The sequence below is a fragment of the Talaromyces stipitatus genome, genomic scaffold (genome assembly GCF_000003125.1).
Source record: "Talaromyces stipitatus ATCC 10500 scf_1105507295541 genomic scaffold, whole genome shotgun sequence".
In the NCBI taxonomy this organism is placed as follows: Eukaryota; Fungi; Ascomycota; class Eurotiomycetes; order Eurotiales; family Trichocomaceae; genus Talaromyces; species Talaromyces stipitatus.
Window position 1 is genome coordinate 159,797 of NW_002990115.1, and position 22,573 is coordinate 182,369.

A 22,573-nucleotide genomic window follows, 5' to 3' on the forward strand; every position below is an offset into this window, starting at 1 on the left:
GACAGCTCATTGATTGATATCTCTTCTCGAGGACCATCCAAGACATATGTAGGAATACACACTCTGATTGGATACTGTGCAGACCCAGTGCACGAATCAGAATGGCCACGTGAACACCTTCTCCTTTTCCCCTATGAAACATGATGACTGATCACTACTATAGTACAGTAGTAGACTACAAGAACCGATCAGTAGTCAATGGCACGGTGCCCTAACATACTCCAGATTCTGTACTCGAGACGAGTGAGGGGAAGTGGGGAGCCGGACACATGGACGCTGCCATGTGTCGCTCACGCGATACATCTCAGCTCTGAATTCTAACTGGGAAGAGACGGCAGCATCGATGTTGTAGCGTTACATAATAAACTTCATCGTGAACAGAGAATGCGATGTTACAGTGCGATCCTGCCAATCTGGGGACGCGCCACGCTAAGCCCAAAACAGACTCGGAGGGTTGCAACGCTGCTATCAGGGATGGGTCTGGGGGCGAGACTCAGCCAATCGGCATGCGTGCACTAGTCCACATTCCGTAAAGCGCTTGGCCCGGCAAGATAAGAATCAGCCAATAGGCATTTACCTTGTGGGCTGATGGATTGGCTGACTTTTCTTCTCAATAAACGGTTAGTATGTGCTTAACATAGTTAGTATATACATACATTCTTTATACGACATCTTGTATCACGAGAAATACGACAGAGTAACGAACTGCAGCAGGAGAGGTTGCCCATAGACCGGAAACAAAGCAGTCTTACCGAGTAAGCTCAATATCTGATACGATTCATTGGATGACTGGGTTGCATTGAAACAAGTCAAACCACAGCATCGGATTAAGGAGTATCAGACTGTTACTATTGAGCTAGACGTTTGATGTGACTCCACTAGGTTCTTAGCGCCTGGTAGCTTAACCGAGTGGGCCCTCCAGCTACGATAAAAAGAACCAGATCGCCTCCAAGTCAACTTGTTTCTCTCGTCGTGTCTCTTCCGTTGTATATACTTATACGTATATGCATGAATAAATACCTAGATAAATAATATCGCTGTTATTTATTGATAACCCTCGGACGAAATGGCCGACACCGTCGACCAGCCTTACCCTACCGAAAAGGGAACTCACGAGACCATCATCAACGAGTCCTGGACCCCTGACCAACTGCCCAAAGGATGGATGTACAAACGTCGCGGCAGAATACCATGGTACGCTTCGCCCGCCGTCCAGCTAGGTCTAGTCGCTTTTGTGTGTTTCTTGTGCCCGGGTATGTTTAATGCTCTGGGTGGTCTTGGTGGTGGTGGTAAGACCGATCCCGACCTGGCCGACAAGATGGTGAGTTCTCTTTCTTTTAAGAGTGAAGGACGATAGCTAATTTTTAGAACGTCGCACTCAACTCGACTTTCTCCGTAGTCGGTTTCCTGGCTGGTACTATTGTCAACCGTCTCGGTGTTCGTATTTCCATCGGCTTCGGTGGTCTCGGTTACTGCATCTACGCCGGGTCTCTTCTTGCTTCTGTCCACCACAATGTCCCCGGCTTCAACATCTTTGCCGGCGCCTTCCTCGGTGTTTGCGCCGGTGTCCTCTGGGCTGCCCAGGGTGTCATTATGGTGTCCTACCCCACCGAAGCTCAAAAGGGCCGTTACTGGGCTTGGTTCTGGGCGATCTTCAACATCGGTGGCTGTATCGGTAGTTTGATCCCCCTCGGCCAGAATATCCATGTCAAAACTGCCTCGACTGTCAGTGACGGCACCTACATTGGTTTCATCGTCTTGATGGTTGCTGGCGCTTGCTTGGCACTTTTCCTCGTCGATGCCGACAAAATCATTCGTTCCGACGGTACAAAGGTTATTCTCATGAAGAACCCAAGCTGGATGTCCGAAATCAAGGGCTTGTACGACTGCATCCTTGCTGAGCCGTATATTCTCCTCTTGTTTCCCATGATGTGGTCCTCCAACTGGTTCTATACCTACCAGGAAAACGCCATTAACGCTGCTTACTTTGACACCCGTACGCGCGCCTTGAACGGTTTCCTGTACTGGTTCGCTCAGATCTGTGCCGCCTCTGTTGTTGGTCCCTTGCTTGATAACAAGAAGATTCGACGTACCATCCGTGCCCGCGTCATGTTCGTGGTGCTTGTCGTCGTGACTGCTGCCATCTATGGTGGCGGCTGGGCCTGGCAGAAGAAATACACCCGTGCCGATGTGTCCAAGGACAGCGGATTTGTACCTTGGGATTGGACCACTCCTGGCTATGTCGGACCTATGTTCCTGTACTTCTTTTACGGATGCTACGATGCCATTTGGCAAGGTTGCATGTACTGGTATGTCCAGTTTCTTTTTCTCGTCTCTTTCTTCGAATCTAACCTGATGATATAGGATCATGGGTGCCCTCTCCAATTCCGGTCGTCGTACCGCCAACTACGTCGGATTCTACAAGGGTCTCCAATCCGCCGGTGCCGCCGTCATGTGGTCCCTGGACTGGCACCACCTCTCCTATGCCGGCGAATGGGCATCCAACATAGGCTTGTTGCTTGGTTCTCTTGTCGTCGCTGCACCACTGATTTTCATTCGTATCAAGGATCATGTCGAACTTGAGGCTGATTTGGCTGATGTTGATGAGACTTTAGAGGACGTTTTGCCTACTATCCCTATTGAGAAGGCTCCTGAGAAGGTTTAAGCTTTCCATTAACATTGTTCGGTTGGATAGATATCCGGTCTGACTACCATTTATCTCTTTCCTTTACATAGTTGGACTTGTGATGGATGGTTAATGAATCTATACCCTATATGCGACGAGTTGTCTAATATTCAATACGATGAACTGTTGGATCTGCATGTAATTATTAAAGCCTTTTTTGGTTAATCTACTTTCTACCTTTTGAACTGTTCCTTGTCAGGGACGTAGTACGTAATAGGAGTTCGGGTTAGGCTGTCCCAGGTACACCTTACCTAGTACCCAGATAATCGGAGTCATGGACTTTCCAAGGTTCATCCCACATTGGCTGTTACACAGGAGGGTAGCTATGTGCGTTGTTACTCCGATTCATGGAAGCCATCAATCCATTCAAGTCCAATGTCGCATGAACCCCTCGATATCGGCATCATTGAGGTCGCATGCGGTTCACTGCATGCGGGGATCTCTTCTTTTCGATGAAAAGTCAGTGACATATAATAGAGCACGAAGGTATCATTGTTTGGGCTGCAATTGAGTCCTGATTCGACTTCTTATTGCGATTAAGGTTGATAAGAGACCAATGTATATTCCGACATCAGCACTGAGTCTAGTAAACCCTAATTGCGATACCTAGAAACAGGAGTTTCATACCGTGGCATGTTGAACTGAAAGTGTAGTTGCTTTATAGTAAAGGTCGTAGTCTATTGTAAGGCCGTATCTACGTAATTTATACTATGGACAGTCCAATATACAGTCATCACAAGTATATACCGACAGAAGGCCCAGACAACTTCAGGTCGACAGAATGCTTCTGCACATTCTGTCCCAGAACAGTAATTTGACTAATCACCACATTGCCAGCATCATATCCGAACGTACCCGTCATCGAAAACAGGCCATCCAAGTACTCGAAGTTGATCACAGAGGTTTTTGGTTGGTCGATGCTGTCTCCGTCGTCCAGATACAAAGTGCCACATGCTTGTCCGAAAGCATTAGGGGCAATGACAATCTCAAAGTTTTGCTGACGCAACAAAGCCGTTGTGTTGGCAGAGGCAATTCTTTGAGGGACGATACTGCCACCCTTATAATACAAAGGAATAGTATCGAAGGCGATATCAGTCAAAGTGACGGCTGCTCCCTTTCCAGTCACGGGTTTCCCGGTATAGAAGTCATAAAACAAATCACGAGGGAAGTAGACAAAGACGGATGTCGAGTTTTCATCAGTAACAGGAGCCACGAGAATGCTGTCACCCCAGAAGAACTGATAAGGGAGCGTTGCCGTGTTCATATCGGTTGGGTATTCGAAGAACATAGGATTGATCATTGGCGAGCCAGTCTGAGTCTGTGTCCATAACGCAGTATAGGCATAATCCAGCAAACGGTAACGAATGTCAATGGCAGTACGAGCCGCCTTCGCAATAGCGTCAGTCCGATAGAGCTCATGTGGAGGCGAGGTATTGTCGGAGTGATCACGAAAGAATGGAGAGAATGCGCCGAGGAAAACCCAGCGAGAACATAATTCATCGGTAGTCGTTCCGTCAAAGCCGCAGATATCGCTTCCAACCATGGGGATCTGGTAGATAGCAGCAAACTCCTGAAGCTCTGCAATAGTCCAACGATAGTGATCCCAGTCGGCGTGGTTGTCACCAAGCCAATGGCCTACTTGACGACCAGCACCGGCAAAGGTGGAACGAGTAATCCTATAAAAAATCAGTATGTTATTAAAATAGACCGTTTTGGAGTCTTACACGAGAGGGCGGACACTGGGTCTACGATTAAGCATTGCATTGCGACTGGCGGCACTCATCATGGTACCATACATGTTGTGGGTATCATATTCAACGAGACCGTTTTCATGAACAAGGTCTGTTTGGATGGTTAAGTTGCTAATTGAGCCAGCGGTGTTGTTGATGGAATATTTGGGATTGATCAAATCCCGATCAGAAAGTCCGAGCATAGAACCATCTCGTTTCTGTAATGCCGCTGCTACTGGGGAGCGAACAACTGGGACAGGTGTGATTCCTCTCTTTCGATTTCCCGAGCTGGTGGTTATGGTGTCTGAGACAGACTGTAGTCCAGTGTGGCAGTCACCAGTGGTGATAGTGCGGTTGCTGCTTTCATAGATCCAGCTACCATCGCTCTCCTTGCGAACATATTCATATGAAAACGTGTTGTTGGCGGGCATCTGAACGGTAACCTGCCATTCCGGATAATTGTTGGCACTCATTGCGACAGCTCCAGAGACAAGCCCTGACCCGAGGGTAGGCGAGTCTCCGAGGACGTAGATATTTTCACCAAAGTATGTCTCCGCGTAGACGGTAAAGTTCACATTAGCAATACACTGGGGCTGGAAATCGGGCCCAAAGCCAGCAATAGGACGGGGAGACGAAATCCGCACTGCTGGAGGAGCTGGAGGATCTCCATTGGACACAGCAAACGCTGCGGGATCGGAGCAAGGGTAGGGACAGAAATTGGAGGCTTCGTTCATATCGATCCACAGAGCATCAATGTCCACACCGTCATCAGGACTGAAAAATGTCGCGAACTGGTTGTTCCAGTAAGACTGTGTGTTTGATGCGAACCAGTCAGGGAATGCAGCAGGTCCAGGCCAGACTACACCCTGATACACCGATCCATTAGAAACTGTCAGAAACGCACCGGCATCAACTCCATTATTAAATGCCACATAATCCTGATAAGCTACTGCAGGGTCGACCATCACGACGTAATGCTGGTCATGTTTATGGAGATAGGACACGACCTGACGGACAAGATCCACTGGATATCTCAATGGATCTAGTGTGAACACTTTTCGCAAGTCCATGTAATCTGAATGTATTGTTAGCAACCATGTAACGGAGAAAGAAACCACTCGTAATGACAAAACTCACCAATATCAGTCCATTGCGTCTCGAGTGGTATGTTAGCAGTACTGTAGTTAGCGATAACTTCTGCAACCTCAAAAGCATCCTGGTAGCCGTATCTACAGTTGTGGAAGCCGAATCCCCAGTACGGCATCATGACTGCCTTTCCGACGGTCTCGGAATATTGAACGGCAACATCTTTTGGACTTGGTCCAGCTAAGAAGTAAAAATCCAAAACGCCTCCAAGAGTGTTGTACTCCAAATATTGACCATTTTTGTCCTGATCGATTTTGATGTCCATTCCATTGCTGTTCAAAAGGAATACGCCGTGAGTACCCTTTGCTCCCCGATGGTCAAAGTATACAGGGTGATTCCCGTACAAATTGGAGTATTGCGGAGTCAAGTAAGCATCACGGGACCAAAGGGTGCGGGAGTAGTTGTTTGTTGGCAGTGGAAAAGGATCAGTGCTTTCACCCAGCCCATAAAGATAGGGTGATTCAGGAAGACTGGTGCGCAGTCCGAGATATTGAGACTCGAAGATCAATGGCTGACCGGCTGTATCGAAGAGAACTTCGCCATTGGATTTGCGGGTTATTTTGAATGAAAATGGACTGTTTACAATTGTGATCTTCAAGTCTGATTTCGCCGGATTGATGTTTGTGCTTTCTGGTCGTGGTAGAACGGAAGTGGGTACTTGGTAGACCTGTTCAGCTGCATCATAAATCTTGACGTGAAGGCGTGTCTCTAGAAGGGCTCAATTAGTAGAAGGTCAATCGAGCAGCTGGTTTCATCTTCTCATACCGGTTTCGTAGTCAACCTGTAGTACTAAATTGTTCAGATCCGTGCCATACACATTGCAAGGAGGTCCAGCAAGAGTGAGGTCGGCACTGACAATGCTCCCCTGCTTTGTTTTCACATTTGTTGCTTCGTAGCCAGGGCAAGTAGCTGCATCGCGAGTTGCCAGTACTGCAGCAGCACTGGCACTCGCAATGAGATATCCTGTGGCTACCAAGCCTTTCATGATGGACGTCGACCACATTGTCGTGGGTGAGACTGAGTGGCACCGACACAGAGCAATGGATTCCGACAAGCATCCCTTGCATTGGGCGGCCGGATCTAAAGCTCACCTTTATATATATAGCTCGGACAAAATTTTTCATCCTCTTTCCCCAGCTTCTGCCATGTTTTGCTCGTTTCATTCTCGACCGGCCTGTGCTACTGGCTGACTGACCGGTGAACGGCAAAAGAATGCGCCAGTCCGTCATCTCTAGGCCAGCTGTGGAGCTCTGGTTTTTTGACCTATGCAATTGGCAAGCACGATGTCACCCTAACAAGGCCAGGAGAATCCAGCGGCGAAGATGCACACCATAGAATGTCCGGGGACCAGACGGAGAGAAGCCGGAAATTTGACCTGATTGTGTAGAGTGGAAGATCAGACGAAGTTTTGAGGCTAGCAGAAGGTCCTTCCCGAAAGAGTCCACCCTCCCCGTGACCTGACTCGTTTTCTTTCCTTCTTTCCTCAACCTGCGAATAACTACATTATCTATTCTATCCTTTCATGTACTTTAATATTCTCGTCTCTCTGGCTAGAGCGCATACATTCCGAGAATACCGGCATGCTTTTGGCTCAGCCAGCGATGTCGGTTTCCTTGATTCTCACCTCTCTTATTAGATTTCATCATGCAGTCGGCCCTTAGTCGGAGCAACCAAGACCACAGCCAGGTTCAGAATCAAGTTCACTACCCCGCCTGAGCTGCGTTCTTTGTACACTGATTCAGACAGCCAATCGACGGAGAAGGCTGGGAAGTTGGCTACCTACTAGATGCGCCGAGAAGTTTTCCGCCGTGATCCGAAGCAATTGACAACCTCATCGTAAGAGAGCCAATTCCTTCATTTCCTCGTTTCTTTCCACGTCCATTCTCTACACTCGAAAGAATAACTTCTCGGTGACCCCGCAAATAATCCGGTGGCGCTGGTGGCGCCGGCATGCTCAAGCATTAGCGCCTGGAAGCTACCCCGCCTCACAGCAGATCACGCCCCCGAGCCCAAGCATTAAAAGGCTAGAAGTTAGTCTAACTAGAGTCTAACTAGAGCCCAGTATTTCCTTGTTGGCATGCAGGCTCTTTCGTCACAACTGCCGGTGGAAGGCTTTTTCCCAGGGCCCAAACCAAATTTGCCTAGGAATGAGCTTCGTATGGATCAAGAAGTTTTTTTTTTTTCCACAGAAGTCTCTGTTTCGGATTCCTTTTTCTCTACAAATTCTACGTCTCCATGCGGCCCCTCACGAACAGCTTCTACAATGCCGTCTCCATCTCCCGGAGGTGTCCAGTTCTTGACCAACTTGGGCCCGGCTTTCTCAAATACCATCCTCCACCGCCCGACCGTTCTCATCATACCAGAGTGTAGCACCATCATATGCCAGTCCACCAGAGCAGGATTGAGGTGACAATCCGTATCTTGCAACACACCCTCTCCCAGCAACCAACTCGAATAACTCGACTTCATCGCTTTGCCAATCTATGAGACGATTCACACAACATCGTTATTTGGCCAGTCATGCAGTACATGATGCATGAAATATATTTTTGCGCCTGAATGCAAGCAGATAAAGCATTAGCCACAGACGCCCTATCTGACCGACATTCAGCACAGGTATTGTTTCATACCCCGATATCGACGAGCAGGACATCTTCATCTTCTCCACTTGAGACATTAATGAGCTCTTCCTGCACTTGAAACCAGTGAACCCAGTGAGACCTACTTCCGCGGACGCCGGTTATAAAAGTATTTAAAAACTTTCGTTGTTACAGGGTCTTTGGCCCAGTAGTCGAATGCCGTGTCTTTTATGCCGTGGGGCACTGGAACGGCCCGTCTCGACATCGACGGGGGATGTGTAGTCACAATATGCAAAGTATCCCGGAAGCATAGACGGGAAACGTGAGATACCTGGATGTTTGATGAGCTGTGAATCCCTGGTAATGAAATTGTACATGCATGGCTATATAGATATTTAACGCCAGCCTGAATGGATCCTCTTTCTTTCAATGTTAGAGTGATGGCTGTTGGTTTGAAGGAAGTACTCTCAACCTGATCTAATCGTCATACATATTTGTGACGCATTTATCAAAACTGCTTCATGCGGTCTTTCCAGAGCCACAGCCAGTTTCCGAACTAGATGCGCGGCATCCGTGCGAAGTTCCTCATTCTCGTAGATCGAGCCGTTGGATTGTTGTTCAACGGCGGATAATTCCTTGATCAAGGAAGAGATTCTGCTTGAATGTGAAGATGCCATTTTGTCGATGTCTCAGTTTGATAGCCAACTTTACAGCAAATGAACTGAGATTTACTTGCCGCTAGCTGCTCTCTTCTTGGATGGGAAGAAGAAGAGATAAGTATCAGATTCTCGAAGATCGTTTTGAATTCGGTGCAATCATTCCTTTTATACTTATCTAGAAAATACAAGGCGGGTTGCACTACATCTACACAACGAATAGATGCATACTACAGCACACAGTTCTGTGGTCATTTTTCAATACGTAGCTGCATTTCGAACATGTACGACTCTAAGGTCATTCATGTGTTGTCACTCTGCTGTTGGTTCTCGTTTCTATAGCAATGACATCGGAAAATAACTACGCATAAAATTATACTTCTACATGAGTTAGGGCTTAGGGCTAGGGCTACGCGTCGGGTATAAAACCAATTTTGAATTAAACTTACTGTACTACTAGTAACCTAAATAAATCGCAATGGTGGACTTCAATAGTCGTATCGTCTCCTGCTTCTCCATTTTATTCTCGGATTTGGTTCAGGTGAACTTATGCCTTTGGTTTTCAACTGTTTGTCAACGTCGTCGGCCCATTTCACGCACCAAAATCCCATAAAAGATCGCGGATATCCATGGATGCCTCTCAGCCTTGGAACTCTAAAATCAAACTATAAATCTTTCTACTTTATTTATGTTTTCTTCATAAAAACGTAGGTATTAAACGGCTCTCAGATATTTCCCCCGCTGTATAGATATATTGCGGTCTAGACTCTATAGGTTACTTGTTCAACTTCCAATAATTGGCTTAGAGACCTCAGCCCTCGTACAATTGATGGCGATTTTCTTCTCTTAGGCATCTCAGGCACACAAAAGGTGGTCAGTTTCCAGCAACAGTCTTTACTAACCTTGCAAGGTGATTGGTTCGTTCGTACAATCTGAGCATGTCAGCCCTGAGAGGTAACTAGTTGGGGAGCCTGTGATTGGTCGCTTCGTATATTCTTGTTTACAGCGAGTATTTCAAAGGCTGGGGTGTCAACTATAAAGTGATGGAAATCTTCTCTGATGTTCATATACTAAATGCAATTGGGCCTTTTTATATATTCTGTCGTAATCAAGACAAATGACTGCTCCGAAGTACGAGATCCCCAAAGAGTTCAAGAATCAGCTTCGATTCGTCGAATCCGCTGATTCTCGATCTGATGATGAAATAGTTGCTTCTTTGCGCAAAGCCGCACCATTGAATTCATCCGAGAAGAATATATGGGCGTTCTGGGATTCTGGGCTTGACAGTATGCCTGCCTGGACCCGTCGCAATGTTATCAACTGGGCACGGCTTTGTGGCCCGTCATGGACAATTCGAATTCTTGATGCAGTTCCCAACTCACCAAACCATGCACTCAACTATGTACCGCCTGCAATGCTGCCCGAGGCGTTCGTGAAGGGTACCCTCAAGGGACCCTATACCGGACCCCATAGTGCGGACTTCCTACGTGGCGCATTGCCATATCTCTACGGCGGTGTCTTTATAGACGTTGGGATTATTCTGATACGCAGCCTGGACAAGATTTGCTGGGATATACTGTCCGATCCGTCAAAGCCGCAGCAAGTCAGTGTGCCATGGATGTATGGCACAGTAATGGCCAATCACTTTGTAGCGGCGCGCCAGCATGATCCATTTATCAAGAGATGGCATGATCTTTTCGTGTATTTGTGGAGTGGCAAGAACTCCCACGAAGGTCTATCAGCAAATCCTCTCGTGGCGTTTGCACAAAAACTGGATTTTTCTGCATCTCAACGTAGGGGGTTTGCATGGGACTTTCAGGTGGGTCCAGGTGTGGTGTTCGAGTATATTACGCAGGTGATTGCGTGGTTGAGATTGTGTATGTTAGAGGAAGCCGGTGACGGATTCAGTTGCGCCGATTATGCCCAGAATAACATCCTTTGGTTTGATTCAATGGAGGAAGACTGGGCAGCGGAGAAGGTAATTGGTTACCAAGGCGAACAGTTCTTCGAGGCTTTGACGACAAGACTTGATGATGATCCGGAATCAGAGCGCTACAAGAAAGCATACGAGCTCATTTGGAGGCTTTTGACTAAATCGAGCATGCAAAAGATTACGCATGGCAAAAATTTGACCAAGACCCCAGCTCTGGGTATATTGTTGGATAAACCCGAGAATGTGAACAAGGACATTGAAGAAGGAACTTTTGCGGATTTGCTGAGATATGGAAGCGTGCATTTCGAACAGACTCGCTCGCAGATCGCAGTCGTGAAGATTGAAAAGCCTGTGGAAACGATGAAGAAGGGAGTATTCGAGCCATAGTGTGTGATTTCGAAGAGAATCTTGGAGATACATAGCTACGTACCTAAAACAACGTAATACACATGCTCTTTCGTGGAGGCATATTCATTGCTACATAATTCATATCAATTTCCATGAAATAAGATTGGGTAAAGTTGGCTGACAGTTTGAATGAAAAACAAGCACGCGACACCATCATTATCACCACCTAAGGAGATCTCCATTTCCGATAGAATTGTTCCGTCTTATCACAAGCCATGTGTATCGGACAAAGATCGGAAGATATTCCCCAAGGATTTACAAATATCCACTATTCCTATTTCGATATCTCGAACTGTGTAGATATTGCATGCATCATGGGCGTTTGTAGTATCTACTCGTTGGTCATGTTATGACAATCGAACTTATCTTAGTAAAGTCAGCCGCTCCTGTAATATTTAATCGTACCTTACTTAATAAGAGGCAGCCTACTCTAAGAGCAAAGTCTCTCCGCAATTAATGAAAAACAATGAAAAATCGTGGTAAGATACGAAAATACGGCGCTAACTACATGATCTCTGTGCTATGACTTACGAATAGAAAGGCGAAATCACCGGGGTCATCCTGCGCAATTAGATACATCACTTGTCCATTTTCTGGGACATCAATATGAACTAAGAGATACGACTCTGATAGTCGACTAGAGCTTGGTCTCTCAGAATATCTTCACCTACGACAGATGAATCAAGTATAAATACCTCCCCATCTTTTCCGGTATTTGAACAGTATCCAACAATCCATACCATTCACTCCTCCTAATTTCTCCATTCTCAACCCCAAAAACTATCAAAAATGTTGTCTACCAAGGCTTTCCTCTTTGCTCCCTCGGCCTGTTTTCCCGCGTCCAAGCTTGTCTCGATGTGTCTGGATCAACACATAACGGTTTCGAGACCGCAATTGGAGTCAATGTCACAGATAACGCTGTTAATATTTGCCTATTTACTTATGAGGGCATAATTGATGACTGCACTGGTAGCTGCATCTCTGGGTACTTAGTCACGGCTCTCACTGGAAACGATTTTAACACTGGTGGGCCTCTTCTTCGTGAATTACAGCACCCCGCATGGTAGCTTTCGGCCAAGTCGCGAACATTGAGCACAATTGCTTGAACTGCTGCGGTGGTGACGCTCCTTGTGTTTGCTGTATGAACCTATATGATGGAAGCCTTTTCGGGTGCTAGAAATGAGTACATCATTATGTGTTTGCTCTGTTTTCGCCGTCTAATCCTTCTTCTTGCTTGAATCAGGGATGTGGAAATAAATCTACAAACCAGAAAGATGTTTGGACAGTATGACTACCGGCCTCAAGATCTGAACATGATATTGGAGGCAAGTTATGGGGGTATTTAGTAACTGGAAAGATGACTATCCTGAAATTTCTCTTCAGTCACTTGTCTCATACTAGGTCTGGCAGCACATAGTAGTTATTTAGAACTTTTATAAGGCGTTACTTGACTGTTTACCACTGTTCTCAATTAGTAGTGACTTCTCAAAAGGCAATTTTCAATCTTTCATAGAGCTGCTACGGTGTATGAGCGAGCTAGAGTCGACAATACACATCACTTGACGAGAACAGAGCAGTAAGCCTTTGCCTGACTAGTAAATATCTATATACATTTGAAATTCATTGATATGCACACACAAAAGAGTGGGAAGCTCCTTCCAATAACACTTTCCTGAGTAGTAGGAAAAAATTTAACTCTTAGATAGGTATGTATAACGTATTAACCATAACTTATGTTAACCTAACAATATCCAGACACGGAACGTTATACCGAGTATGTGAAAGAAGGCCAATCATACTCAGCCTAAGATGCCAGAAGCAGAAGGGTGAATATAATTTGTGTATCCCATGGGGACTTGTTTTTCTAGACATGCTCAAGTAGAATAGAGATGTGTTCGTTGCTATATAATTCAAATCAATCTAGACAAAACTAGATCAGGCAAAACTGGCTAATAATCTGAATGAAAAACAAATCCGCTTCAAAGAAGTACTCGAAATTAGTGGAAGAACATGCTGGATTTGGAATAATTACTTCTTCCTATCCGCCAATTCCAACAATTGAAGATTACCCTGCGATTCCAGCCGACGCTGGAATCGTCTCTTCGAGCGCACCAACGCGCCAGGCTCAAATCTCGCCATGGCGTTCTCCCATGCCACTTCCCCTGCAATTTTTGCACGTTCCCACATACGCGGCTGAAACTCCGCGATGGCAGCAGCAATGTCGTTGGGCTTGGAGATTATTGCATTAGCAAGATCCAGAGCATCAGTCATGGCCAGGTTCACTCCTTCGCCGGCAAATGGTGTCATGAGATGAGCGGCGTCTCCAATTAGAGCCATTTTTTTGTGTGCTGGCCATCTCAGTCCAACTGGAAGCATGTACAAGGACTGGAACGAGATATTGTCTTCGCATTCATCAAAGACTGCGCATAGTTTCGGGTCCCAGTGGGTATAATCCTTCTTGAGAGCAGCACGAATAGCATTATGATCGTTTACATCAATACCGGATTTTTGAATCCAGTCCTCCGGTCTTCGACCAAAGGCATATACTGAGATCATGTCGTTATCCATGCGTTGATAAGCCAATGCAAGACCATCATCCTCCCCAAGTGAATAATATGTTCCTTTCCCGACCAGCTCAGAAAGAGCGGCATGTTTGGTGCTCGCTTGAGTCAACATCATTCTAAAGGCGGAAATCCCGGTATAGTAAGGAGTCACGTAGCAGCATAACGGCCTGATCTTGGACCAGGCCCCATCAGCACCAACAATCAGATCCCACCCAACCTCTATATGATCTCTAAATTGGAGAGAGTCTTCAGTGGCTGCAACCAGATGATGGTTCCACTTAATCACACCTTTGGGGATTGAGTCAAGCAATATTTGACGAAGTTGACCACGATCAATCTCTGGACGACCAACGTCCTTGTCCTTAATTTCCATGACACGATTGCCGTATTTGTCACCTAAGGTAAAATCTTGGTCACCGTAACGCGCATATTTCTCGAACTGGGGAGTTAGACCGCATGCAGCTAATGCTTCCTGCCCAGTCCCAGGGTGTAGGTCGAGAGATCCACCCTGCGTGCGGGCTTCAGGGAATGCATCGTGCTCGAAGACGGTGGGACTGATGCCGTTGCGGATGAGGATAGATGCTAGTGTCAAACCTCCGGGACCGGCGCCAATGATGGCAATCTTGGGGGACATCTTGATCTATCTCGGGTTTGAAGAAGATATGTGAAGATATTGAAAGTATCGTGATAGTCTTTGTTATTCGGCTTGGATAACTGTATTATTGTGGAGGAGTGGTTGTATATATCATGGTTATATAGAATATTCGAGCAGACATGCTGTATTTATACTTCTCATAGACTCTTCTGATATATATCTCGGACTCGGGTCCGGCTTTAACAGGCAACATTGAACATGATAGACACACCGAGGCCGATGCCGAAGTTCGGTGATAAGATTGATTAGATTAGGGCTTCCGTGGAGCTTCCGTAGAGCTTCCGTAGAGCATGTTCCAAGGTTACTCTAGCATGACATCATAGGTACCTTCACGTGCGAATAATCTATCAATGTCAGCTCATCCAACTCAACAACATCTCCAGGCAATACACAGTTAAACCATCATTGTATTGACATTTGCGATCACATATGTCATCCAATTGGCTTCCCAGTCGCCAGATTAGACACACATCATGGAAGACCCAGGTATACTAACACCACAATGATTTCGCAGAACTCAACAACATACTAAGAACGTGATGTATCTCAATAGTTCGCGAGATCCGCACTGTCATCAAACTGCTTACGCAGTCTCCTCCAAAGTTACAAGCATCCACAATTGAAAAGTTCTTCACCCCCAATGCTTCATTCTCGCATCCATTTTGTCGGACTTGGTCCTTCAATGGGTCGAGATGGCTGATTCAGGCAATTTATCGATTCTACAAGATTATGTCACCTCGAATTGATCTTGAGGTTAGATCAGTTGGTGCGACAAGTTATCCTTGTATGTATGCTTAACTGAGTTTGAATGGGCTAACAATGTGGTCGATGATCAGCTTTCGACCAAGATAATCTCAAACTCTACGTCACCATCTCACAAATCTTCTCGATTTTCATCATCCCCTTCTACCTGGCCCCGGTCACCCTGACAACAGTTCTGACACTAACGACTGATCCGAACGAATATCGCGGCTATCTAGACTTTGAAAGGTCCGGACACGACGACCAGTCTAGTGAAGAAACAAGGGTTAACGGCGAAACAACCAAATACTGGATCTCATCGCAGGAAGACTTGTATCAGACCACGGAATTTGTTAAATTCTTCTTGCCCTTTGGTATCGGAGTATTTCTGGTCTTCGTCTGGCATGTGTTTGCTACCGCCGGCTGCGTTGTGGGGTCCTTCATTCTGTCGCCGGTTACTTGGGCTGAGGAGAAGTTTGCCTTGAAGAAAGAGGTGCGCGAAATTTCAGGGCATAATGTGACGGAGGTGACAGGCAACGTAGCTGAGCATTTTACGCATGAGGCTGAGGGCTTGATTAGTGGAGTTGTGGGATCTGTGCAAGACAGGCTCAAAGAAATTTGATGTTCTGAAGTCTGTTTGTTGTTCAACGGAATATTTACGAAGTCGCTTCGGATTTCCTTGGGCATTGTCTATGCTATTAATGCTCTATCTCAAATATTTACTCTGCACTAAAACCATCATTACCAATCATCTTATTAGTCGTGAAGATTACATATTTCCCAACATTGAAAGCAAACTTATTCAACTATCATTTCCGGTAGTAAAGTTCAAATCGAGGCCAAAGGGAAAATGGATTAAGCCAGAGCACCCATCGGGTCCCACAAAGGGAGGACCACAGGATCTTGCTTCAAGACATCTCGAGTCTCTTTGCTCACAAATCGTGGATCAACAACAACTTGATAGACAAATTCGTCCATCCATTTGTCCGTCATCACGAACCAGCCTTTGTCACCTGCACTCTCGCCCCACGAGTTCTGCACTCTCCATCGTACGGGTTTGCCATTCTCAATGTGAACGGCTGTCAAAACCATGGCGTGAGTCATTGCTGATTCCCCGGTCTTCAGGCGTTGTTCTTTCGTCAATCCCAACTTGATATTAAAGCCCAGGTCAAAATCGAATAATTCCGTATCCATAATACCAGATGCAGAATCGGAAAACTTTCCCACGTCACTGCCGAAGAAAACGGGTATTCCAGCTCGTAGCATGGAGATGGCAGCATCTTTGATCGTCTACTGCCATTAGTGTCTTCCTTAACCTGCTTCTCAAATTTGATGAAGACTTACCTTCATTTCGACATTCACATATCTGACGGGAACGCCTCCCACAACATTACCCAGTCTATCAACAGTCAAGAGGCGGTTATAGTCGTTTCTGGGATCGTTAACCAGACTAAAAAGCTCATTAACATCGGTTCCACCACATGCCCGCACTGTCTGTTTATCTGACAATGTCGACGCAAAATGGGTTGGTTTCGTCACGACTTTGGTGTACTTATTTTCCGCATCATAGAATGTCCAGGTGAACTCTTTGTCGGGACCCGGAGGTGGTCCCAGCATAATTGTTAGAATGCTATGGATTTCTTGTAGGAAATATTCTTTGTGGCCAGCAATTAAGTCGGTTTTGCCAGTGGCGACGAGCTTTCGAAGAACCAAAGCTTGCTCACGCAATTTTGTCGTGATAAGAGAACCCATCTTGCTGCTATTTTTGGCATTGTACGAGTCAGGATAAAGCATCTGAGGTACCAAGCCGTACTTATTGACCAGGTTGACTACAAAATCCCACTGGCCGCCATCGCCGACTGGGCTTGCAAAAAGAGCTTGCACCAAACGACCCTCAAGGTCTTCTCCTGCTGTTTGAATGGCATGCTCGAGGAACCAATTGGCTTTCTCAATCTTATCCCAGTAAAAGAGATAAGATTGACTGAGTTCGAACTCTTTGAGATTGTACTTTTTCATAATGGCAACTCGGAAGACATTGGTAGAAGCAAATAGCCAGCACCGACCGGATGATCGTTGGTTGGTGATTGGGGCGCCCTCGAAGGGGATCTTTATGTTGAAAATTTGGCTATCGGCGACGGCTGCATTGTTGTTGGTCAGGATAGCTGAAACGGGGTTTTGTGATAGAGCGGAAATGGCGAGGCGGTTCTATTCAGTTTAGCCCCAAAGGGGGTAATTAATTGTTGGTGTGAGGCTCACTCTTGCTGAAGACAGAAGCTTCTCTTCCCATCGTTTCGTTTGGTCTAGAGATATGGTGCTGACTCTGTCGCTCACCTCATATGGAGGAGGCACTACATCTCATCCACGTTAATAGTTTAATCGCATAGTGAGTGGATGGTCACGTACGGGCATCATCATCGACAAATACATATGCATTTTTGTCGAGACTACGGCGGCTCATGCTAGCAGCCGCCTCCTTTTCGTCCAGTTTCGAAGGTGATTGACCCATGGTTTTGTAGACGATATATGTTTGACAGTTTTAATAATAGTAAAGGTGTATGGAGGTAAGATGATGGAAAGAAGAGATGAGATTGAAAGTTGGAGAAGGAAGGACTCGGGGTCACGCGTTATCATCCGAAAGTGGCAGGTGCAACGTGCGGGGATTATCAGATAAGGGTGTTCCCGAGGACTTTGGCCAATAAGAGCCCTCTATCAGACCATCAGGGTTTCTCATTGGTTGTACGGCCCCACTTATCGCCATTTCGGCATCAAGGTACTCACACGCTAGCCGTATACGGATAGCTTGATCTAAGTAGACATCTTCAATTTGTCTTCAATTTCAATTTTATCTCCATCTACTACTACAGTGTAATAATCACTGCGGAAAGACTGAATATTGTTAAGCTAATATTTCCAGGAGACTATTTGACATATACAGTCCAATGTCCTGCTACTATTAAAATCATCCACGAGTCCCCCGATTAGATATCCCACCCCTATTCGAGGTCGAACCCTAAAATCATGTTTCTGATCCCAATATGTGTTCAAAGACGTTCTGATCGTGCAGCTCCACCACATCATATGAGTTGTCTGTGTCGGTGATTTATAGCACGACAGCCAAGTTTTGAGCGAAGGAGAAGGATATCACAGTATGATGCAGTCGGTGATATTTGCCACTGTGTTTGTCTTGGGAACAACCTTGACGAACTTTGCTTGAAGCCTAGCATCGAAAGTGCTCTGGGGACCCTCGGTGTCCATTTTGTCTCGTGAGGTTTGCGTTATTGGAGAATGGAAACGGGCGAGAAAGGTGTGCTTCGCGGTTGTTTCTGTTATACGTCGCGGTCAGCGGTCTTCAGTAGCTTGGACAGATTCGTTGACTTTGCTCACGTTCGAGATTTTGCTATTATGAAGGAATGTCTGGGGATGGATGTGTTAGTGTCTGAATCGCAGGAGAAAACATGTCTTTTATAGCGAAGTGCCATAAATATCTTGTTAGCTCCCATTGTTGCGCGCTCTCTCGAGTATCAAGAAGTTTCAGAATCTCTTTGACAGAAGCATTCTTTCAACTCCTACCGTCACAACAGAACAATGTGATCGGCCGCGATTTGTATTCAGACAAAGAGATTCGAAGTAGAGTAATAGGAAGAGACGAATGATAGCATCTATATTTGCTGTCCAAACCACACTGAATGATTTCATTTCAAGAGCTTTCGACATCTTTAATGGCTATTTTCGACGTAGGAGATTCTCTATCGTATTCCCAACACGAAAGCGATGGTATCTTGTGGCTCCCAAAAAGTGAACATGGTATGGTCGAATTCTATTTTCGTATTTTGTTTGTTTCAGAGGCGTCTACGCGAGTGCGCCTTCAGGATTCCGGCTTTCTGAAGACTCAAGGGTATGGTTGGTACGTCGCGTATAGCTACCCTTCGGGAAGAATGAATCACCTAGTTATACTGTAGTAATATCATGGACGAGTCGACTTGAGTATCATTCAGCTAAATGTTAGAGTAGCCGCAACTGGAGGGATATACATAATAATGTAATCGATATATATGATGGGTATTCTGAAGACTATGTAAAAGATCCTTGGCAGAAAATGTATCGACGAATGGAGAGGCTGTTCGTTCTACTGCAGTTATAAACGTACGGGACTGAGGTGTTTATGAACGTGAAATGAGAACACCAGGAATGAAAGAATGAAGAATATTTCAAAAACAGAAACCGTGACTATACCAATGCAAGGGGAACTTCACGTCGTATAAGTTTGTCTGTACGTGTCAAGGAATTTATCTTCGATCAAAAAACCAACTTCCTCGCTTTGCGGGTTCTTGTTGTGATGTTCCAGAGGAGCCGTTGACATCGATACCACCTCCACCTCGGAGCGGTTTGGCGATGCGTGAACCGCCGAAGCTGAGACCTGATGCTCCTTCCATTGAAGTCACCAATCCGCGCGTTGAGCCTTGCTTGGCTGCTTCTAGTCTCTCTTTGACTGCGGTTAACTGTGCCTCGAATCTATAATAATTGTTAGGCGCTTGAACTTCCAGGGTATGATCAATATATACATACCTATGGTTAGCTGCAGTAAGCTTCTCCTGACTATCTTGCAGCAGATTCTCGAGACTAGCAATACGCTCGTTACGCGCAATAAGCTTGCGTTCGGCAATGGCGACCTCCTTCTTCAAACTACTGTTCTGTTCGACCAATTGACGCTGCACATGAGTAAGTTGCTCAAGGTTTCGTTCCAGGAAAGCCATTTTCTTCTGTTGGGCACGATTATTCGAGGAACGGAGGACATTATTATACTGCTCTCGAGTCTCATCAAGAGAGATCTCCAGCTCGACAACTCGCTCACATCTATTCTGAAGATCGCGCATGAGAGACTTTTTCATATTGTCGAAATCCGCAATCTGCTGCTGCAATGTCTTGTTGGTGACTGCGACAGTACCACTGGCATTGCCGTTTGTTGCCGCCTTGACTTCGGAGTCCGCAAGGTTTTGACGTAACCGAAGTAGTTCTTCATCCTTGCGAGCTAACTCGATCTTGAGCTCAGCAACAGCCTTGGCCTCAGCGTCCCGTCGTCCGATATACAGCTTCTCCAACCTCTCCCGAATCTCAGTGACATCATCCTCGCCCAAATTCCGCTTCAGGACTTCCTCGTACTCGGCCTCCAGCTCAGCAACCCTCTTTTCCAACTCTAATCTCTTGCTGTCCTGCAGCTCATGTATTTCACTTCGGTCATTCATCGAAAGCTCAGCTTGTCGTACGAATCCTTGTGTTTCTAATAAGCTAGCCCGCAGCTCCAGGAGATCATCGGGCGCGATTGCCTCACCAGCGGCACTAACTTTGTGAAGCGAGTCGACCTTTTCTATTAGCATCTTCAACCTCTGTTCGTTGTCCGAAAACACATTCACGCTCAAATCGAACCCTGCCATCATCTTTGCCATACGTTCAGCCTTCTTCTTATCTTTCTCGTCGAGAGCTGCGCTAGTTTCTTTTGCACGCATGCGTGCATCAAGAAGCTGTTGTTTGACTTCGTCCAGCTCAGCAGTCAATTCAGCGTTCGCTTCCTTCAAGCTATCCATAGTGATACCAGCTTCTTTGCTTTCATAAGAAACCTTCTCCAACTGCATCTTCAATTCGTTCATTTCGGTGTTGAGTTTCTCATTGTCTTTCCCAGTTCGAGTGGATGACTCCTTGATATTCTTCAATTCTTCCTTGGCTTCTTGAAGACTTCGCTCCACGGTGGAAATATAAGACTCCTTCTCAGCGATTTGGTCTTGCAGTTCGTTCTCGCGGCGTAAGAACTCTTCCCGCTCATCCTTTTCTAGAACAATGCTTGGTGTGCTAGAGCGATCTCCTAACCGCGAATCAGGTCGACTAGGTGTCTCGGCGCGCACAATTTCCGTCTGCAGGCGCGAAGGGGTGGCAGGACGGGGCTTAGGGGCTATGGTCTCTGAAATTGCTGGGGTCCAACGTTCCCTAGGAACTGATTCACCAGCACGCCATAACTGCAGTTCGCCTTCCAAATTTGAAATATATGTTTCGAAGTTTGTAACCTGGCCTTGCGCTTTCCGTAGCAATTGCTTCAACTCTGCAGGACTTAGCTCCGCGTTGATCTTTGCCTTGTTTTTAATAGCCTTAGCACGAACACCAAATCTCAACGTTGATATCGTTTCGGCATCATTGTAGCTACTTGGCGAACAGTTGATAATGAGTGTTGTCCGGGAGTTACCTCCCAACGATTCCTGCAAGATACGGGTAAGCTTCGAGTCACGGTACGGAATATGCGTTGATTTTCCGTCAGTAAGCGCGTTGATAACCATTCCGAGTGCACTTAAACTTTTGTTGATCTTTTTGGCTTCTTCCAACGTCTGTCCACTCGCGCCAGTCTTGCCAACTTTTTCACTACCTGCCAAATCCACCAAAAACAGCTGACCGCTCTTAGCTGATCCGGTTTCGACATTCTTTTGCGTGACAGTTATAACGAAAATCGAATGGGAGCGGGACGACTCCTGGTTCATGTTGGTTGCCGAAACAGCTCGGGCTGCTCCGCCACGGCGCATGACCTCGTAAACTTCGTCGACACTGGAAACATATATCTCTAGCAGACCCTTGACATATACACCTCGAGACTTTTCCTCGTGGACCGGCAGGTTGTCATGTTGCGGGACCAAAAGATCTCGGATGCGTTCCATATAAATCTCCATATAACTAACTCGGACGGTATATTCAATATTGCTGGGGCTCGTGAGAATTGAAGCAAACATTTGCTCGACAATTCGTGGAATAATACCCTTGCCCATATCATCGTCAATATCCGTTCCCATCATGGTATACGATTTACCAGCACCGGTCTGGCCGTAAGCGAAGACCGTTCCATTGTAACCATTGAGGATATCGTCGACTGTTGATCGAATCGAGAAGTCGAAGATGTCCGTCTGCTTAGAGTCCATGCCAAACACGCGATCGAAGGTGAACGTGCCGGTTCCCTCCCTAGACTAGACGGTGGTTAGGCCGAGAGTTGTATGATGATTGTGCATCGCTTACATTAATCTTGCAGGTGTCATTTGCCTCAAATTCAACGATCGGTTCTCCTCCCGATGCAAGTTCGATCTTATTTTGCGGTCGAAACCTCGCGACGACTGTGGCCAGTCTCGTCAATAAAAGCTCTTTTTACTTCCTTCGGTGAATACGTACCCTTGATCGTATTGGAACTGGATGAACTGCATAGGCGGGAATTAGCCAAACAATTGGCAAAAAGGCTCAACAGCCAATATCGAGACTCTTGATGTAGAAAAAGAGCTGACTTACGCCATCTTGAAACTTGAGTGAGCAACCGCTCAAATCTCGGAAAACCCAACAAATAAGAAACGCAACCCCGGCCGGGGGGTGAAGCCTGAGGAAGGACGACTGGACCAAATGAAAATTCCAAAATAACAGATATCCAACACCTATGAATATCAAGTCGAACGATT

At 46.1% G+C, this 22,573-nt stretch overlaps 8 protein-coding genes across 8 annotated transcripts; 3 read left to right on the forward strand and 5 right to left on the reverse strand.

The window, feature by feature from the left end:
* The first annotated feature begins 972 nt into the window (after nt 1–972).
* Nucleotides 973–2,822, forward strand: TSTA_023880 (DUF895 domain membrane protein). The gene is made up of 3 exons (XM_002479444.1): nt 973–1,321; nt 1,369–2,309; nt 2,365–2,822. Exons 1-3 carry the CDS (start codon nt 1,067–1,069, stop codon nt 2,663–2,665), a joined length of 1,497 nt encoding a protein of 498 aa, XP_002479489.1. The 5' UTR covers nt 973–1,066; the 3' UTR covers nt 2,666–2,822.
* Nucleotides 2,823–3,383: 561 nt separating this feature from the next.
* TSTA_023890 (alpha-glucosidase, putative) lies at nt 3,384–6,565 on the reverse strand (the record flags this gene model as incomplete). The annotated part of the gene is made up of 4 exons (XM_002479445.1): nt 3,384–4,362; nt 4,411–5,491; nt 5,554–6,270; nt 6,328–6,565. 4 exons carry the CDS (start codon nt 6,563–6,565, stop codon nt 3,420–3,422), a joined length of 2,979 nt encoding a protein of 992 aa, XP_002479490.1. The 3' UTR covers nt 3,384–3,419.
* A 1,160-nt stretch (nt 6,566–7,725) lies between these two features.
* TSTA_023900 (uncharacterized protein) lies at nt 7,726–8,818 on the reverse strand (the record flags this gene model as incomplete). Its single annotated transcript, XM_002479446.1, has 2 exons — nt 7,726–8,043; nt 8,657–8,818. The coding sequence occupies 2 exons, from the start codon at nt 8,816–8,818 to the stop codon at nt 7,726–7,728; spliced, it is 480 nt and encodes a 159-aa protein (XP_002479491.1).
* A 1,096-nt stretch (nt 8,819–9,914) lies between these two features.
* TSTA_023910 (uncharacterized protein) lies at nt 9,915–11,117 on the forward strand (the record flags this gene model as incomplete). Its single annotated transcript, XM_002479447.1, has 2 exons — nt 9,915–10,775; nt 10,800–11,117. The coding sequence occupies 2 exons, from the start codon at nt 9,915–9,917 to the stop codon at nt 11,115–11,117; spliced, it is 1,179 nt and encodes a 392-aa protein (XP_002479492.1).
* Nucleotides 11,118–13,002: 1,885 nt separating this feature from the next.
* TSTA_023920 (zeaxanthin epoxidase, putative) lies at nt 13,003–14,336 on the reverse strand (the record flags this gene model as incomplete). The annotated part of the gene is made up of 2 exons (XM_002479448.1): nt 13,003–13,039; nt 13,171–14,336. 2 exons carry the CDS (start codon nt 14,334–14,336, stop codon nt 13,003–13,005), a joined length of 1,203 nt encoding a protein of 400 aa, XP_002479493.1.
* A 402-nt stretch (nt 14,337–14,738) lies between these two features.
* TSTA_023930 (uncharacterized protein) lies at nt 14,739–17,232 on the forward strand. The gene is made up of 3 exons (XM_002479449.1): nt 14,739–14,843; nt 14,911–15,123; nt 15,194–17,232. Exons 1-3 carry the CDS (start codon nt 14,831–14,833, stop codon nt 15,718–15,720), a joined length of 753 nt encoding a protein of 250 aa, XP_002479494.1. The 5' UTR covers nt 14,739–14,830; the 3' UTR covers nt 15,721–17,232.
* TSTA_023940 (bleomycin hydrolase, putative) lies at nt 14,888–17,655 on the reverse strand. The gene is made up of 4 exons (XM_002479450.1): nt 17,502–17,655; nt 17,355–17,446; nt 16,443–17,303; nt 14,888–16,388 (listed from the first exon to the last, which is right to left on the reverse strand). The coding sequence occupies exons 1-4, from the start codon at nt 17,602–17,604 to the stop codon at nt 15,954–15,956; spliced, it is 1,491 nt and encodes a 496-aa protein (XP_002479495.1). The 5' UTR covers nt 17,605–17,655; the 3' UTR covers nt 14,888–15,953.
* Nucleotides 17,656–19,066: 1,411 nt separating this feature from the next.
* TSTA_023950 (kinesin family protein (KinA), putative) lies at nt 19,067–22,414 on the reverse strand (the record flags this gene model as incomplete). Its single annotated transcript, XM_002479451.1, has 5 exons — nt 19,067–19,610; nt 19,665–22,096; nt 22,146–22,240; nt 22,296–22,312; nt 22,410–22,414. 5 exons carry the CDS (start codon nt 22,412–22,414, stop codon nt 19,385–19,387), a joined length of 2,775 nt encoding a protein of 924 aa, XP_002479496.1. The 3' UTR covers nt 19,067–19,384.
* Between the last annotated feature and the right edge of the window lie 159 nt (nt 22,415–22,573).

Bases quoted from the DNA above. Each gene is read 5' to 3' on its own strand.
- TSTA_023880 (XM_002479444.1), top strand. From the start codon at position 1,067: ATGGCCGACACCGTCGACCAGCCTTACCCTACCGAAAAGGGAACTCAC. The intron at 1,322-1,368 runs GTGAGTTCTCTT...GCTAATTTTTAG, and splicing joins CCGACCTGGCCGACAAGATG to AACGTCGCACTCAACTCGAC. The intron at 2,310-2,364 runs GTATGTCCAGTT...CTGATGATATAG, and splicing joins TGGCAAGGTTGCATGTACTG to GATCATGGGTGCCCTCTCCA.
- TSTA_023940 (XM_002479450.1), bottom strand. From the start codon at position 17,604: ATGGGTCAATCACCTTCGAAACTGGACGAAAAGGAGGCGGCTGCTAGC. The intron at 17,447-17,501 runs GTACGTGACCAT...GATGAGATGTAG, and splicing joins ATTTGTCGATGATGATGCCC to TGCCTCCTCCATATGAGGTG. The intron at 17,304-17,354 runs GTGAGCCTCACA...TAAACTGAATAG, and splicing joins AGCTTCTGTCTTCAGCAAGA to AACCGCCTCGCCATTTCCGC.
- TSTA_023930 (XM_002479449.1), top strand. The intron at 15,124-15,193 runs GTGCGACAAGTT...GTCGATGATCAG, and splicing joins TCTTGAGGTTAGATCAGTTG to CTTTCGACCAAGATAATCTC.